Below are 17,548 nucleotides of genomic sequence, written 5' to 3'. Positions count from 1 at the left end.
CCCCCTCACCCCCTGTTCCAGTGACAACGCCTACATTTTTATTGTTGAGGTTAGGACTGCCTAACCTGGTAATTCATATAAAATGTATTTGAGTAAGGGGTATTTGCACCCCTACCCATTCACTAAAGGGTTAAATAAAATAGTTATTAACAAATCCAGACTTTTGATAAAATCCTTTAATTAAAAAAATTAATAAAAAAGAAATGGCTCCAGCGATGCTCCATTGAGGTGACAATAATGTTGTCCGGTCCTTTTTTGGAGTTTTGCGTGGAATGTGTCAGGTTTGGCTTTTTTTTCTCTCCACTTTTTTTGCGTCATACCAATAAAAACAAAAGAAATAAACATGAGAACGCCAACACATTTATAATTGCAACAATTTTCTTCTTCAACTGGTTTGGAGAAGCAGCCTATAAAAGGTGAGTGATACCATGAAAACCTGAATGCTTTTATCTAATAAATCCTATCTAGCATCAGATACATTTGTTCATGTTAGGTGTAGGTACGCTCAATGACAAACAAGTGTAGCACTTACAGGTGTTTAAAAACCTCTAGCAGAGATCACCGTGCATATCCCTGACAGTGCCACCTGATTTTCTCTCCGGAAGGACGGAACCATCTTCATTCAGGCATCATTCTAAGCTGTAAAGTTATTCATGCAAATTTGTAAAGTTAAGGTGGCCATACACTTTACAACCGTCGCAAGACCTTAGTCTTGCGATGGTTGTAAAGTAATTTAAAAAAACGTGCGATTTGCCCATCTTGGACAGGCAGATCGTACTTGCACCCTGAGGGGCGGGCTTCCGATGACCGCAATGCTGAATGGGCAGTGTGCGCGTGCGCACACCGGCCCGTGCGGCATTAATCTTACCATCATGCTAAAAACCAGCCGAAAATCGTACGATTCTCTGCTGGTTTTCTAGCATGCTCCGTAGACAAAAGACGTGCGACCGTACATTAGAAACGGTCGCACGTCTTCATTCACACTGCACGATTCTCGTACGATCGCAGGATTTCCCTCGATTCTCGTACGAGAATCGTGCAGTGTATGGGCACCTTTAGAGGAAGCTGCATGTTAAGATGGAATTGCACTACCAATATAATCCACTGAGCGTCAGTATATTTCCAGGAACAAAGCTTTTATTCCAGTGAACACACACAGCCAACTGTAACAATTTGCCTCATAGCTATGTAAATTGCTTAATATTTTGTTAAGCAATATAAACATTGCGTGCCCAAACATAAACTTCGCAGTTTGTTGTCACGCTAACTGACTTATTCTGGGGTCAGTGATATACATGAGTGTATATGTATGTATGTATGTGTGTATGAGTATGTGTGTGTGCGTATATGTGTGTGTTTATGTGTGTGCGTGTGTGTGTGTGTGTGTGTGTGTGTGTGTGTGTGTGTGTGTGTGTGTGTGTAAACCAAGCAAAGAGTAAGCTGTATACAAAAGTAATTAAATATTTATTGAAAATTCAAAAATAAACTAAATTACCCCTATACACACAAAATACATACAACATGCACATACATAATAATCATGCTGTACACGCATAGGAAGCATTAAAGGTTTTCAGCGCAAGCTACCATTTTGCATTCGTTCAATTCTCAGTGTTTTGCAAAGCGCACAATGTGTCATTGATTGACACTGTTTCAGTCATTGAGCTTCTAGGTGATATTTGATTGAAAGAAAAATGTAAAATCTACTCTTTGTTTCCTTTTAATTGGTGGATTGAAGGGGGGGGAGGGGGGAGGGTTGGAGAATGTGAATTAAGGCTTGTTTATTTTAATGTAATCAGCGTTCTCTGCATTTATGTTCTTGTATTTTTTTGCATCTATTTAATGATTACGGGGATCATATATAAAAGCTCCACCTGCATGTAGCAGGGCATATGTCATTTGCACAGCACTAGGGTCCCTAGATGGCACTGAAGAGTATTATCTAGGGCCCCTAGTGCCTTGAGAATGGCATCAGCCCAGCTATTCACCAGGCTGAGCTTTTATACAAGAACCTTTATTTGTGTACTGCTGGTTTAATTAATTAATTAAATATTTTTTTTAAATGTCACCTTGTAATTCAAAACATTAAATTAAAGGTTTTGTTTTTTGCACAAGAGCAGGTTCAGGATAGTTAAAGCAGAACTCCGCCCAAAAATTTTATTTACCCCCGCAGTGGGGCTACCCCCAGGGTCAAGTGCTTGTTTTGTTTTAAGTGCTGAAATAAAAAAAAATGATACTCACCCGATCCTCTAGCTTGCTCTTAGACCGGTCCTTCCAGCCTTTCTCCCTATCCGTCGCAGGATCCTCGAGTCATCACGTCCAATACACAGTGCATAGGATGAAATGTATACATTCAGTCGCTGCAGTGTAGGGGGAGAGAGGCTAGAGGGATAACTGTCACAGCCAGCTGGCTCTGTGGATCGGGTGAGCATAACTTTGTTATTTTCCTCCCTAGACCACAACGAGCAGTTAACCCTTGCAGTGCAGGGGTATCCCCACTGCAAGGGTTAAGTGCTTGTTTAAAAAATTATACCCACCCTATCCTCTAGCTTGCTCTTAGACCGGTCCTTCCAGCCTCTCTCCCTATTCGCTGCAGGATACTCATGTCATCGTGTCAAAAACACAGTGCATAGGATGAAATGTATACATGCCATCACTGCAGTGTAGGGGGAGAGAGGCTGTAGGGAGAGCTGTCACAGCCGGCTGGCTCAGAGTATCGGGTGAGTATAACTTTGTTATTGTCCTCCCTAGACCACAACGAGCAGTTAACCCTTGCAGTGCAGGGGTAGCCCCATTGCAAGGGTTAATAAACGTTTTGCCCTTCTTCTTTTTGCCCTTCTAAAGTTCTTCTTTAAAAGGAGCTTCAAAAACCTGTAACCCTTAAAAGCCCACTGCCCCCTTAAAACCCACCTTCATTTCATCTTCCCCATTGACTTCAATGCATTTCAACAAAATGTTGACTTATTTTTGCCAATTTTCCCTAAAATTTTGGAAAATTTAAATATCTCAATTTGTTCCTTAGCTTTGGTTACCATTTGCGTGTTTATCATGGGACGTTAAAAAAAAAAACCTGATATATCGCCATTTTTGTAATTCTATAGGTTCTGCACTCTCTCTCCCAAAAAAAAACCATGGCTTGGGAGAATCTTTTACGGATGTAACATGCTTGTGAAAACAAATTGCATGGTTGGTTCAGCCACCTAGAGAGCAAGCTGGCTGTGAAAGGGTTAAAGAGCTTGCGGATGCCATTAGTGTGAGCTGTGGGAGCGCTGATGTCTTTTATTTTGGGTGGGAATAAAGGATATTTCAGTTATAGTGGAGAGAGTGAGGATTCCAAGTACTGTGTCGGCAAAGCCTGTTATTTAATTCACGTAGTGGCATTTCCAGCAGAGCTTGAAGTTCAAAGCCTGAGGGAGAGAATAGAGAAGTGTACGCGTGAACGCCAACCAGCAGCCCCAATCTCAGCCAGTGACGTGTGCAGCAATCAAGTCTTCTTCCCTGGAGAGACTAAGAGCTCAGTGTTGAGCAGCAGCCGCAGCAGTAGAAGCCGGCTATCGTACATCGAGCTCCGATACTCTCCAGGAACTTGGAATCATCTCAACGTTCTGCCTTCGGAAAGGGGCAGGAATGAAGCTGGCGATGCCACGCTGAACATTCCAGCTGCAGGTTCCACCACTCCGAATCTCAAGATGATCGTTGCACCTTTAATAGCCATGGGGGCTACCCTGGGCACGGCTTCGGGTCTCATTGCCCTTTGCGGACTCGTGTGCCTGTGCAAGCACCTACAGAAGAAGAAGTCACCGGACAGCGGGGAAGGGACGCCGGTCACCATGGCCAGCGTTCTACAGCCGGGGCAAGTGGTATGTACAAGTTGTTTTGTGTCACCTGTGTTGGGTCATGGTTCGTGAGGGCATCACCCAGGGGTGGCTAAGCATGGCCTGCTGTGTTCTTCACCGCTCTGCACTGGGGACAATGTGTTAGCTGCTGTTCCTTGGCTGTCAACCTGGAACAATGGCTTCTGTAGCTTCTGACCTGGCACAAGTGTGCAGATCAAGGGCCCTAACTAACTTGCTGCAGGCTTGTAACAGGTCAGTGAGTGAGGAAGAACTGATGCCAGAGAGAGCCGGGCAACTCGAGTTTTGCAGCTCTGGCACGCTAAGCATGTTTCTCTGTGTAGGTTTCCATTAAAGCAGAACTGTGGGTACAACATTTTATCAACCCTTGAAGTGGGGCATCCCCTGCAGTGGAAGGGTTAACTGCTCGTTTTTGCCTAGGGTCAAAAATTTGAAAAAAGCTAGTCACCTGACCCTTTGAGCTGGTTAGACAGGTCCCTGGAGCCTTTCTCCCCCTCAGCTGCAGCGGTCTAAGGTCTCTGAGTCATCACACTCTATACAATGTATAGGATATGTGGACACTGAGGGACATACCATCGCTGTAGTGGAGGAAGGAGCTCTATCACAGCTGTCTGGTTCAGAGGACCGGGTGAGTATAAGTTTTTTTTTTTTTTTTACCCTAGGCAAAAAACGAGCCTTTAACCCTTGCAGTGGGGCTACCCCGGGACTGCAAGGGTTAAATGCTTAATTTTTTGTCTAGGGTCAAAAATAACAAAATTATACTCACCCGGTCCTCCGAGCCACCTGACTGTGATAATTTTTTTTTACCCAGAGTTCTTCTTTAATAAGGCATTAGGCAAGAGAGAAATTGCCCATGCCAACACATCAGAATGTATCATTGTACTGACTGATTTAAGCTGTTGAATGTTGAAAGCAGGTTGGTTACCAGGGGTTACAGCATGCTGCATACAGTATATCCAATGTTCATTGCATTACTTGAAAACCTGTCGTGAAACAAACACATGGGGGGGGAATTTATCAAAACTGAAGCAAACAAAATCTGGAGCAGTTGCCCATGGCAACCAATCAGCATCTCTCTTTAGTAAGATTTGAAAATGAGAGAGAGAAAATGATTGGCTGCAGTGCAAATCTGCTCCATATTCTGTCTGCTACAGTTTTGATAAATCCCCCTCACAGTCTACTATTGTTGACCTCCTTGTGAAAGTGTAAGCTGGCTTCTAGACTTTCTTAGTCACTGACCCAGAATGAGAATGAGCAGTGGTGTCACAAGGCGGGTGCGGGGGGTGCGGCCCGCACCCGGGTGTCACCATTGCAGGGGTGACACTAAAATGACTGGCATCATTTTGGTGTCACCCCCCCCTCTAAAAAGTCGGGCACTCTGTCATGGCCCGAGAGCCTGAAAGTGTCAGGAGAAAGGAGGGGACCTGGCGGCACACCTCATCCCGCCGGGTGAACGTCCTCTCCTCTCTCTGCCGGCATCCATCACTAAGATGGCCGCTGGCAGGCGTCAGTAAGATGGGCGAGCTCCGTAATGATGTAATTGTGCATGCGCAAGGTGACGTCACGTGCAGGTGCGATCACAAAACGGCGGGGTGTCACCCGGTCTGGAGACCAGGTGACACCCGGCCTCGGGACGCCATTGAGTATGAGGTTCGGGATTACAGACTTCACTGTATGTATTCTTGTTGGTCGGTATCTTAGGAGGTCAACAATGGCCGTCCATAGACTCAATTCACAAGGCTTTACACCTTACAAGGATAAGTATCTTTATTTTCAGCCATGTGACTGTATTTTTCAAATCTCATTGATTAGGCTAAAAATAATTGTCACCAATAATTGAGAGATTCTTATCCTGGTTAGCTTTATGAACTGAGCTTCTATCATTCCCATAATGGCAAGTTTCCTGTAAATGAGCCATCTAGAGCTAGAATGATATCTCCATTGTAACATCGAAACATGAGTCTTCAGCTCCAATCTGCTGAGATAAAACCCAGATCTGCACAACCGCACCCACCTGCATCTGTTAGTCCTTACAAGAGCCACATGATATATGTTTATGAGGCTGTCAATAGAGAAATTATATGTACTTGTAATGATTGTTCCCGGCATTGATGGCAGCAATCAGTTCCAGGGGTCATTATTGAGCATTGAAGAGTGTATGAGAAACAAAACTAGCCAGGGCTGTTGTCAGGATCATCCCACATGCTGGAAAATAGATGCTGGCAACTATTTCCAGAGATGTGAATGCACAATTGGTACACAAAAATTGACTGCTCTCCCAGGTCAAAACTCTTGTGATCCCCCTACCCTGGTGTAATATGTGGCTGCATAGTATAGAGAGAGCGATATACACTGAGTGGCCAGATTATTATGACCACCCCATCAGTACTTCGTTGGGCCGCCTCGTGACTCCACGAGATGTTGAAAGGTGATGCGAGGAATCTGACACGGCACTGTTGCCCTTCTGTTGTCTTGTACCAGTCTTGCCCCTCCCCCGTTCTGCCCTAACATTGACTAGTCGCTGACGGCCACAATTCGCACGTTCAGACCCAGATTTTCGGCTGACAGTCCGGTCTTTAAACACTTTAATGAGCCCCTCTTGAACATTTAATGAATTCGGCTGTTTTGCTGATACTCGCTCCATGGCTCCGAGCGCCAACAATCATCCCACGTTGAAAGGCTGTGAAATTGCGTTGTTTCCCCGTATCTTCAAAAACAAATCACTTCTACTGTTGTGGTAAACAACCCGCTATTTATAATGGTCTGGCCCTCTAGCAACTTCAGCTCCAAATTATAGCTAATTTACCTACAAACGTCAGGTGGTCATAATAATGTGGCCACTCAGCGTATAATCTTTTATCGACATGACTGCTTTCATTGGCTCTCACAGTGTCTTCTCTTTTACATTGCACAGTTCAATAGGTTTGACTACCCTGCACAGTGCACTTAAATTACCTAGCCAGGTAAATCCCCTTTCTTTCTCCACATTACACTTTTGTTTTACTGTTGCTTATGTCTGTTTTACAATATATTTCCTGTAAATATACCCGTCACTGTTTTTTCTTTTCTTTTCATTAAAACAAAGTTTAAAAATCATTAGGATGAATTTCTGAATGCTCCAACTAGAAATTCAAGAATTTTGCCTCTTTGAAAAAGCTACTGTAGTGTAAATTCTGTTACATTCCTGCCTTGGTGTGGAAGCGAGTGACTATGACTTTTTTTAAAGGTCAGAATTACAACAGCGGACTCAGTGAACGGTACCTGTTTCAGTTTAAACACTGGATGGTGGCTACTGTGTGTATGTAAAGGGCTAAATGCCCCAGTGAAGATTCCTTTCAGCCTACAGGAGCTTAGACTATTGTTCCCTGTGAGTTGGAAAGTCTCTATGCAGGCTGAGGCCGAGTGTGCAGTCGTTCCACTTCTGCCCTCTCAGAGTGGGCTGTGTAAATCTCAGGAATGAATCGAAAGAAAGCAAATCCTTTGGCAGCTCCCATATACAGGGCTCCCAATATAATGAGGCAGCCTGAGGTGGTTGCCTCAGGTGGCATCTCATTGGGTCATGTGTGGGGGGAGGGGGGCAGCCCTTAGTAACCGGGGCATCTCCGGTTACTAAGAGCTCAAAGCAACCTGTGATGCTCTGCCTCTTCCGCTCACCTCACTGACGTCACTGGTTGCCAGGAGCTGGGTGGGATGCCAGACAGAGGCACTGGAATGGCACCCAGCACTGTACCCCGGATCCCCGACCCCCACTGGACCTGCACCGCCAAGACACACAATAACCCCCCCCAGACCTGCACCGCCATGATCCACCACCACACCAACCCCCTCCCCCCCATTTTGCACCACCAGCACACACAACCACCCACCCCGCCCCCAGGCCTCAGGCAGTGAGAGATATAGGGATGCCCCTGCCCATACACAATACAATATGCAGCACTTTATCTGTGTATTTAGCTGTTTGTCTGCAGTTCAGCTTTAAAAAGTCATTTTCTTGGCCCCAGTGAAAGTTGGATCCCTTCAAGAAAATCTTGTCCCTGACAGCAGTGATTAAAAGGAAGTATCTGATAAGGGAAATGATTCATCTCTTACAAAGAAGTCATCTCAGATACCATCTGGGTCCTTATTGAAGAGGTGAAGTGTCTGCCAGGCTCATTCAGTAATGCAAAAACCAATCGTATAATACAGAAACATTTAGGAATCAATGCAGATCAACAATCATTGACCCAATTCTAATATACAGTAACTAAGCGGACTGAAGTATGACTGGATACTATAGGTTAACATACTCTGCATGTCAACATTGCCATTTGTATTACTTTATGGAATGAGACCAAATTATTCATTTTAAATGGAAGTTGTGGGATCAGTAACAGCTAAACTGCACGACTGTCGCACAATTGTCTTCAGATGTGAATGGCTGCAATTAAATGGGGACAGTGATAAGAAGTTTTAGTGAGGTTCAGGTTTGTCCTGCCCAGACCTCACCTCTAAATATGTAGGAACTCCTCGTTACACCCACTCTACAGGTTGGTCCTGGCTAGAACACACCTTTTAAATATGTGGGGACTGTTTACTACGCCTACTTTAAGGGTTAGTCTTGGCAAGATCCTACCTCTAAATATGTGAGGACTGCCCATCAAACCCACTTTAGTGATTAGTCTTGGCAAGATCCTACTTCTAAATATGTGGGGACTGCCCATCACACCCACTTTAAGGGTTGGTCTCAGCAAGATCCTACCTCTAAATAGGTGGGAACTGCCTATCACACCCACTAAGGGTTTGTCCTGGAGAGAATACACCTTTAAGTATGCGGGGACCGTCCATCAGGCCTACTTAAGGGTTAGTCTTGGCAAGATCCTACCTCTAAACATGGGGAGACCGCCCATCACACCCACTTTATTGGTTGGTCTCGGCAAGATCCCACCTTTAAATATGTGGTGGCTGCTGATCACGTCCACTTTAAGGGTTGGTCCTGGCAAGATCCTACCTTTTAAATATGTGGGGACTGCCCATCACAGTCACTTTAGGGGTTGGTTTCAGCAAGATTCCACCTCCAAATATGTGGGGACTGCCAGCCCCTGATCCCTGAAATTAATACCTTTATGGGTTATTGAGCATGTGCAGTAAGTCAAATAAGGTTGATGATCCTGTGATCTCAGGACATGGCCCCCCGGCCTCCCGGACATAGCTTCAGCAGAACAGAGGGCCAAGATGTGGGACTGTCCCAGCAAACCTGGTATAAGAATCCAAGGGTCAAAACTGGAGATACTTAATGGATACAATGGACCAAGTTAGCACCTTTTCATCCCTATCTGAAGTCCACAATTGGCGAGCCCCTCCATAGTTAAAAAAAAGGAATAAAATGAATCCTAGAAGACATCAAAAGAAGAATAATTCCATAGAATTCGTAACCCACTTCTCCTCATTCACTGAACTAGAACTTTTCAGAGTACCCATAATGGCTTATTACTGTAAAATCTTGTACACAGCAGGTCCCGCAAAACTCTTCTCACAGCCGAGCAGTTACCAGGCAACATATTCAGTGAAGAGGAAGAAAACATGTTAGTGTGGAATCTCTAAATGAGTTCAGGCAGCGGTAGAGAATCCCGGGCGATCCCTAGGTGACGGCAGCTATTACAGGAAAGTCACGCTTTTCACCCGTCTCAAAAGTTCTGTCCCCACTTGTCACTTACATAGCAGAGCTTGTTGACGTCTCCTACTAATTACTGGAAGAGCAGCCAAATCTGAATTTAAAAGAAGTATCACCAGGTAATTCTGGCGTTTAAAGGAGAAAAACCTAAAGCTTAACTATGAGCATGAAAGATGTTCATATCAATATATTTCTCAATAACCATAAAGGATATAAATCCACTTTGTGCGCACCAAATCACTTTTGGAAAGTTGAAGATTTGAGTCCTATGTGACAGCGCTCTCCAGGGAGGAGGGGGGGCAGTAAGCAAGGATTTGAGTGGGGTAGGGACGGTGTGCAACTTCTGTTTAGTATGGACCGGGGTGTCCAACTAGTGTGCATGAAGAACAAAAAACCGAGTGAGTAGCGCTACATCCAAATGGATGGAGAAATTAAGGGATATCAAGCCAGGGGGGCTGGGGCAGAAAATTGGTGTTGCTGAAAAATATATAGAGATATATATTAGGGATGTACCGATATATCGGCCGCCGAAACATATCGCCCGAAAAGGATTCGGTACATCCCTAATATATATCTCTATATATTTTTCAGCAACACCAATTTTCTGCCCCAGCCCCCCTGGCTTGATATCCCTCAATTTCTCCATCCATTTGGTTGTAGCACTTCTCGCTCTGTTTTTTGTTCTTCATTCACCAAATGCCTTTTGCCTTTGCTCAGCCACATCTGGGGTACATAGTAAAGGCAATGGAAGCCCGTCCAATGGTTGCGCACGTATCATTAACGCGTCTCCAAGCATGCATGTTTGTGCACATTTGACGTGTGTTCACGATATGCCTTGGTAGGAACGGGGCCCTCACTAATGTCCCTTGTTGCCAGGAACTGAGTGGAATGCTCAGGCTGCCATCCCACCCAGCTCCTGCCAATCAGTGAGCTGGGCGGGATGGCAGACAGGGCTGGAGATGGTTTTGTGGAGCAATCATAACCATTACCAACCAACCCCCCCAAAGGAACATTCATTACCATCCACACCTTCCTGGCCTCAGGATGCTATAAGTCTAGGAAAGGCCCTGGCACCTGGGGAAGTATTTAGAAAAACAGCTAATAAAGTTCCCTACAACAGTTGAAAACTTGGCCATTTGGTCCAGTCAGATCCTTTGTATTGTATTTCTTGAGCCTTGATTGGTCCCTTCATTGGCTGAAAGATACCTAATAATTAAGGCCATCGTGGTCTTTTTGGATTTTGGATTCATGGATACAAGGATACTTTTGACCTCATATCATCAAGAACTTTCTATAGCTCAGTCTTCCTCCTCTCTTCTCTCAGATGAATGTTTATAAATGCACGGAGCCGGTCCAGCCCCAGGCGCAGCTCCGCTTCCCTTACGTCATCTCCTCTAAGCAGACGTCTCCGGAGATCGTTAATTGCAAAGATCGCTCTTTGAAGGCGGTGGGAAGCGACGAGTTGGATGCAAATGAGGCTGGAGAAAGCCCAACGCTGAAAACTATTTCAGGAGTGCTGATATCAGGTAAAGATCAAAAAGTAGGTTTGTTAAAGCTGAACACCGACTAAAACCAATATTTTGTCTAAATACAAGCAGCATGTGCATTGTTAGTTGAATCTCAGTGTGCGTTGTGTATTTCCATCACATATTTGTAGTAATCCAGCCTAAAACTACTAGTGTACTATGTGAAGGAGATTCCTGTAATAAAGACTGGTCACTGCTGCTCTCTCTCCTTGTGCAGGGTGACTGGTCTTGTCTCCGCCCCCTCCTGTAATAAAGACCGCCCACTGCTGCTCTATCTCCATGTGCAGGGTGACTGGTCTTGTCTCCACCCCCTCCTGTAATAAAGACTGCTCACTGCTGCTCTCTCTCCTTGTGCAGGGTATAGCCAAAGATCAGACGGACTGAAGTTACCTGTCCCTACGGGAGTATGTATTTATATAATTGGGATAATGGCAGGTTGACCTGATGTATTTGATTATTTTGTAATCAAAAGATAGTTGAAAATCATTGCCCATGTGTATAGTCAGCCAGCATTAGGGCAGATATATATAGTATGTACACTATATATATATCTGTAATGGTGAAGAAGCCAGAACACATACAGATACAACCAGGTGCCCACAGACGCTACAGCTTCTTCCTTTTGTATCCATATTTACTTACTTTTATTTATTTATACAATATATTATTGTTATTATTATTATAATTAATATTATTCTATTGCTACTATTTATCATTTGTTTGGTTGCAGTGCAATTTTTTGTTAATTGATATCTGTGGTTCATAAAGGAATTGAGTTGCTTCTGGATGATTCAGCTCCCCAAAAACTGATGAACCCGTGTCATGGCGGACTTGTTGTGTAACAGTCATTCCTATAACAACCGCAATAAAGGGGAAGAGAAGCGTGACTTGTCATAAGTGTCCTCCACAGTCCTCTTGGTTTTGAGTGTAGGCTGTTTCGGTGTGAGAGCGATAACGTTATAATCGCCAGTGACTCATCCTGGAGATGTCTGTAGATTGTGTCACATGTGGGACAGATGTCATTAAGAAGCCATGATCACTCATCTTGTGCCGTGCACGGCGCTGAGAACTGTCACCGGGGCCTCATCTGCATTCAAATCACGAATGTGTTGTATACAAGTCCTTTCTGGAGGGAAACCAGATACATTGGAGATCAGTCAGCTGTCTATTGTACATGATACATAAGATATCTATCTATCTATCTATCTATCTATCTATCTATCTATCTATCTATCTATCTATCTATCGTATCTATCTATCTGTCTGTCTATCTGTCTGTCTGTCTGTCTGTCTGTCTGTCTGTCTGTCTGTCTGTCTGTCTGTCTGTCTGTCTGTCTATCGTATCTGTCTGTCTGTCGTATCTATCTATCTGTCTATTAGGTGTTCTGATGATCTGCCTATCAAATATCTATCTCATATAATCTATTGAATTGATCTATCTACAGATCAGTGTGTGAATACTCCTCCTTCTGACAGCGAGGACGCGAAGAAAGCGAGCAGCCCGCAGCATGTACCAAAGCTGCGTTACTCCCTCGGTTATGACCGGCAGACAGCTGAGCTCTGTGTGTCTTTCCTTGAAGGTAAGTCCTTCCGCATGCATTAGTTCTTTGATTGAAGCTTACATCAGAAGTGCTATTATGTTAAGAAGAAACAAGTTTTGAGCATCCTTTTTTCCTAAACTCCTTCTGGACGTTGAACAAAGTCAAATATGGGAAACCAGCTGTTCTGTACAGGGCCGGATTCAGGGCAGGTTCACACCATTTTCTGGGCCAGATTTGGTCAGGGAAATGGTGTGAACCTGCCCCAGGTTCCAGTGCATTCCAGACCAGACAAAATGAGACGAGCAGTATTTTTCTGGTCTGGAACGGACTGCACTGGTGTGAACAGAGGCCAGAAATAGCATAGGGATACATTGGGATGCATTTTGGGTCTGTTAACAACCGGGTCTGGCCTGGAGATGATCTGGATGTGGTGTGAATGGACCCTGAGGGCTAGTTCACACCACCTCCAGATCACCTCAAGACCAGACCAGATTGTTTCCGGACCCAAAATGCATCCCAATGTATCCCTATGCTATTTCTGGCCTCTGTTCCCACCAGTGCAGTCCGCTCCAGACCAGAAAAATACTGCTTGCCCTATTTTGTCTGGTCTGGAATGCACTGGAACACATCAAAAACACATCAAAGACGCATCAAAAACGCAATACACCACAATACAACATGTTCCAGATCTGTTCCAGAAAATGGTGTGAACCCAGCCTTACCCTATCTGCTGCCCCAAGGCTAGGTTAGGTTCCTCAATTTGTTTATCAATTCTTCTTTTTTTTTTCCACTTAACTTTATTGCTATCACACAGGGAGTAATAATCCCCTGTGTGACAGCATTTGGAGGTGACAGATTATCTTCTCTTGAAGGAGTTCTAGCTCAGCACTGTGCTGGCTCTCCTGTGACAGCTGAGATGGGAAGGCTGCAAGCTCTCCCTTCTCAGTGCTTAAATGGAGCAGAGCGGAGAGCGGACTTTCTCCGCTCTGATCCCCGCTCTCCATCCTAAACTACTTTGGCATGGTCCCGGGTCCCCCAGAAGAGCGGCGGACCTCGAAAACCACGCAAGGAGGGAGGTGGCCAGCAAGGAGAGAGGCGGCCGGTGGGGAGAGAGGTAGCCAGTAGGGGGAGGGGGGGCGGCTTTGGAGGGCTCAGACCTGCAGGCTGCATACAAGTAATATCTCCTCTGCGACATTGCAGAGATCACTTGTACAAAACGAGTGGCTCTACATTTAGCTCTGGTTGCCCAGGGCAGGGCTGAATGTAAAAAAAACTACCCGCCCGGGGCCCGGAACTGCATGTCCCGGGCATTGGGCAATAGGAATTGCATACCCCTGCCGCCCCTCTACTTCCTGCTGCCCTGAGGCCGGGCCTTGGGTGGCCTTGTGGGAATCTTGCCCTGGTTCTGGATGTGCAGATGACCAATACAGGAAAACACATGGATCCACCAACTATCCTAAAAGCGTATCCAAACCCCAGAAGAAAAAAATTCAATATATTGCAGCCTACCAGTGCTTAGATGTGTTGGCTGCATTAGTTTTCACATTTCAGGGAAACATTTTCAGCAAGTACAGAAAGTACCCGTTGATGTTGCCAGCAATGCTATTCCCTTTGAGATTAAAAGAAAGTACAAAGAACTTTCTTTATCATGTAAAATACTTATCCTTTTGGGTTTAGATACACTTTGAATAAGGCTTAAACTCTTATGTAAATAATGTCATTTAAAGAAGATCTCCGGGCAGAGGAAAACGTAACCCTTGCAGTGCTGGGGTAGCCCCACTGCAAGGGCTCCATTTTCTTCTGCCCGGAGATCTTCTCTAACAGGTAACCCTGAAAGCTGTTTGAACATGAATACATGAAAATCTTTTTGCCCTGTGCTTAAGCCGTAGGTGTGCTGCTTCCTGGAGAGGAGGATTCTGGGAGCCACTGCTACGTCTCGGGCATGCTGAACACTCAGCGCGGACAGACGGAGGCGCAGACGGCCTTGATAAAAAGAACCGCGCACACAGTTTGGGAAGAAGCCCTATTGTTCCCCCTGCAGGAGGAGGACCGAGCCCAAGCCACGCTGACCCTCACCCTGCGCAACTCCGACCGCTTCTCTAGGCACCAGGTGGTCGGGGAGATCACCCTGAGCTTGGCCAATGTCGGCATACCGTTTGGCACTGCGCGGTGGGTGGATCTCAGGGCACCCGAAAAGGTGAGTGGAACAGCCAATGTCTGGACCAGGAGAAAAACAAAAGGCTTTCCCAAGATGCAATGGGAGCTCCCCTATTAGTCAGGAAGCTGCAGAATAATTTAGTTTGGATATTTCTTTACTTCGGGATTCGGATCCGAAATTGAATTCGGGTCGGGTTTTAGATTCGGACGAAATCCGAATTTTCGTTAGTTTCGGATGAGTTTGCGAATATTCGTTATGAATAACACAGAAAACCATATACAGATATTGATACTAAAGCTGAGGCTCCCAGACCCGAATGGCATTCAGGATCCGGATTTCCGAAATGCATTAGGGAGTTCCGGAATGCCATTCGGGTCTGGGAGCCATATACATATGTTACTAAAGCTGAGGCTCCCAGATCCGAATGGCATTCGGTAGCTCCCCAATGCAATTTGGAAATTCGGATCCTGAATGCCATTCGGGTCTGGGAGCCTCAGCTCCAAGCTCACTCCTGTGATGGACTACAATCTCACGTTCAGCTAGTTCATTTGTATTCAGATTGTAGTCCATCACAGGAGCGAGCTTGGAGTGGTGACTACTTTACAACACACACAGGGACCATGGGGAACAAAAGTAGCCCCCCTCCAGAAGGAAGGTGGGGGGGGGAATTGATCAAAACAGGAGCAGTTGCCCATGGCAAGGAATCAGCTTCTCTCTTCAGTTTGCTCAGGTAAGATTTGAAAAATGAGACTGAGAAGCTAATTGGTTGTCATGGGCAACTGCTCCATTGTTGTTAATATTTATAGAACTTGAATGCATTTTTTTAGGATTTAATTCACGAGTTTGGTGTCACTTTAATTTTATACATTGTACAAAAAAATGTTTTGTCTATAATGAATCTGGAGTAAATCATTGTAGCACCTGAAAAGTCCCAGAACACCGACAGTTATTTATACGCTATGATTTGGGGATGTGGTGCGCGGATCTCTGTGCTGCTCCAATGCTTATTAATAGCGGGGTAACATTTTAGGATTTAATGATCTCAGCAGCTCCGTGTATTACAATGAAATCCTTTGATTAAGCTCTTTGTATGTAGAACATTTTCATCTACTCTATAAATTGCCATCATCGGGGAGGTGCAGATATTTTATGGCAGAGGAGCGTGCGTAGTAAATTCACACAGCGTAGAATGATCACACCGGGGAGAAGAGCTGAAATGCCTCAATCACGGCATCGCACAATAAAAAAATTCCACCGCAGAATAATTACGTCTGATGCTGACTATATTTAGCAACAGACGTCACAGTAGGAATTGCTAACTCAGAACTGTGATTCGTCATATTCATCCACTGTGCAGCATTCTGTTCCGGGTCCAGCAGGCTTGATATTTCTAATGTGAGAGGCAAGAGGGAGCCAAGTTTAACCACAATAGAGGAGTCTAAAGGGTCCCTCACCCCGCACAAGATCAGGGGGCGGCGGTTATGACCTCATTCATTTGTAGTATTTTCAGTGATTGGGGTTTGAATTATGTGGAAATGAAAGTGTTATTATCAGGGTTGAATGGTGAGAAGACTGAGGGCAGTGGTGAAAGAGAGGTACTGCAGGAGGTAGGACTATGAGAAGACCCAGGGCATCTGTTGTCGGAATAGAGGTACTCCTGGGGGTAGAACTATGAGAAGACAGAGGGCATCTGGTGGTGAAATAAAGGTACTGCAGGGGGTAGAACTATGAGAAGACCAATTGCATCTTGTGGCTGAATAGAGGTACTGCAGGGGGTAGGACCATGACAAGAACGAGGGCATCTGGTGGTAGAATAGAGGTACTGCGGGGGTAGAATTATGAGAAGACCGAGAGCACCTTGTGGTGACATAGAGGTACTGCGGGGGTAGAATTATGAGAACACCGAGAGCACCTTGTGGTGGAATAGAGGTACTGCAGGGGGTAAAATTATGAGAAGGACAAGGGCATCTTGTGGTGGAATAGATTTACTTCAGGGGGTAGAACTATGAGAAGACCGAAGGCATCTTGTGGCAGAATAGAGATACTGCGGGGGGGTAAAATTATGAGAAGACTGAGGGCATCTTTCTGGTGGAATTGAGGTACTGCGGGGGGTAGAGCTATGAGAAGACTGAGTGCATCTTGTGGTGGAATAGAGGTACTGCGGGGGGTAGAACTCCTAAATACAGGTGAGTATTTAAGCCTGGGCTGCTGTTTTTGTACCCTGCCTGGGGACCTAGTTAAATAAAAAAATCTGCTATTCTGTCCAGAAGCATGGCAGCGCCATGTTTGTTCATGCATCATCCAGGGCAAGAATCTACTTGCTGGACTGAGATGCCAGCCTAGAGATGACACCACAATGTAAATCCTGGTGCAGTTATTGACTTCACAAATTACAGCATCCTACTAATTTACAGTTCTATTGGTTGTATGGGATGGGGAAATGGAGTTGGAGTTGGCATTTAAAGTGATTGTGTGCTTTACCCATGCAGGTGCTCCTCCACCACCGTGTAGGGATGCCTGAGTGGAAGGCATGACTTTAGGAAGGTGTCTTAGTTTTTCTCTGAGCCCCGCTTTGGGGCACAGTTGCTCTTTCAGCCACTAGCATGTTCTGATGACAGGTAGTCTGATAACATCTGTATTTCAGTTGCAGCATTCAAGCTTTGGTTAGAGAGCATAGACCTGAGGCATCTCCTCCCAGGATCAGCTTGTCCTAGATTAGAGCGGAGATGGCTGCCTGCGTCATCAGGGACCCTGGAGGAAACGGCTGGTGCAGATCATTCCTGAATCACTTGTAGAGAGGAGGGTGGGGAAGGGGGAAG

At 45.2% G+C, this 17,548-nt stretch overlaps 1 protein-coding gene across 1 annotated transcript in view; it reads left to right on the top strand.

The window, feature by feature from the left end:
• The first annotated feature begins 3,351 nt into the window (after positions 1-3,351).
• The window catches only part of SYT13 (synaptotagmin 13), a 17,183-nt gene continuing 2,986 nt past the window's right edge, over positions 3,352-17,548 (top strand). Inside the window, exons 1-4 of the mRNA XM_018571773.1 lie at positions 3,352-3,860; positions 10,829-11,030; positions 12,476-12,610; positions 14,455-14,768. Coding sequence (XP_018427275.1) covers positions 3,690-3,860; positions 10,829-11,030; positions 12,476-12,610; positions 14,455-14,768 — 822 coding nt within the window. The 5' untranslated portion in view covers positions 3,352-3,689. The remainder of the gene's footprint in view (positions 3,861-10,828; positions 11,031-12,475; positions 12,611-14,454; positions 14,769-17,548) is intronic.

This window comes from Nanorana parkeri, unplaced genomic scaffold, assembly GCF_000935625.1.
Source record: "Nanorana parkeri isolate BGI_ZX_2015 unplaced genomic scaffold, ASM93562v1 scaffold1834, whole genome shotgun sequence".
NCBI lineage: Eukaryota > Metazoa > Chordata > Amphibia > Anura > Dicroglossidae > Nanorana > Nanorana parkeri.
The sequence above is the reverse complement of the archived record's forward strand: the minus strand, read 5'-3'. Positions and strand labels throughout refer to the sequence as shown.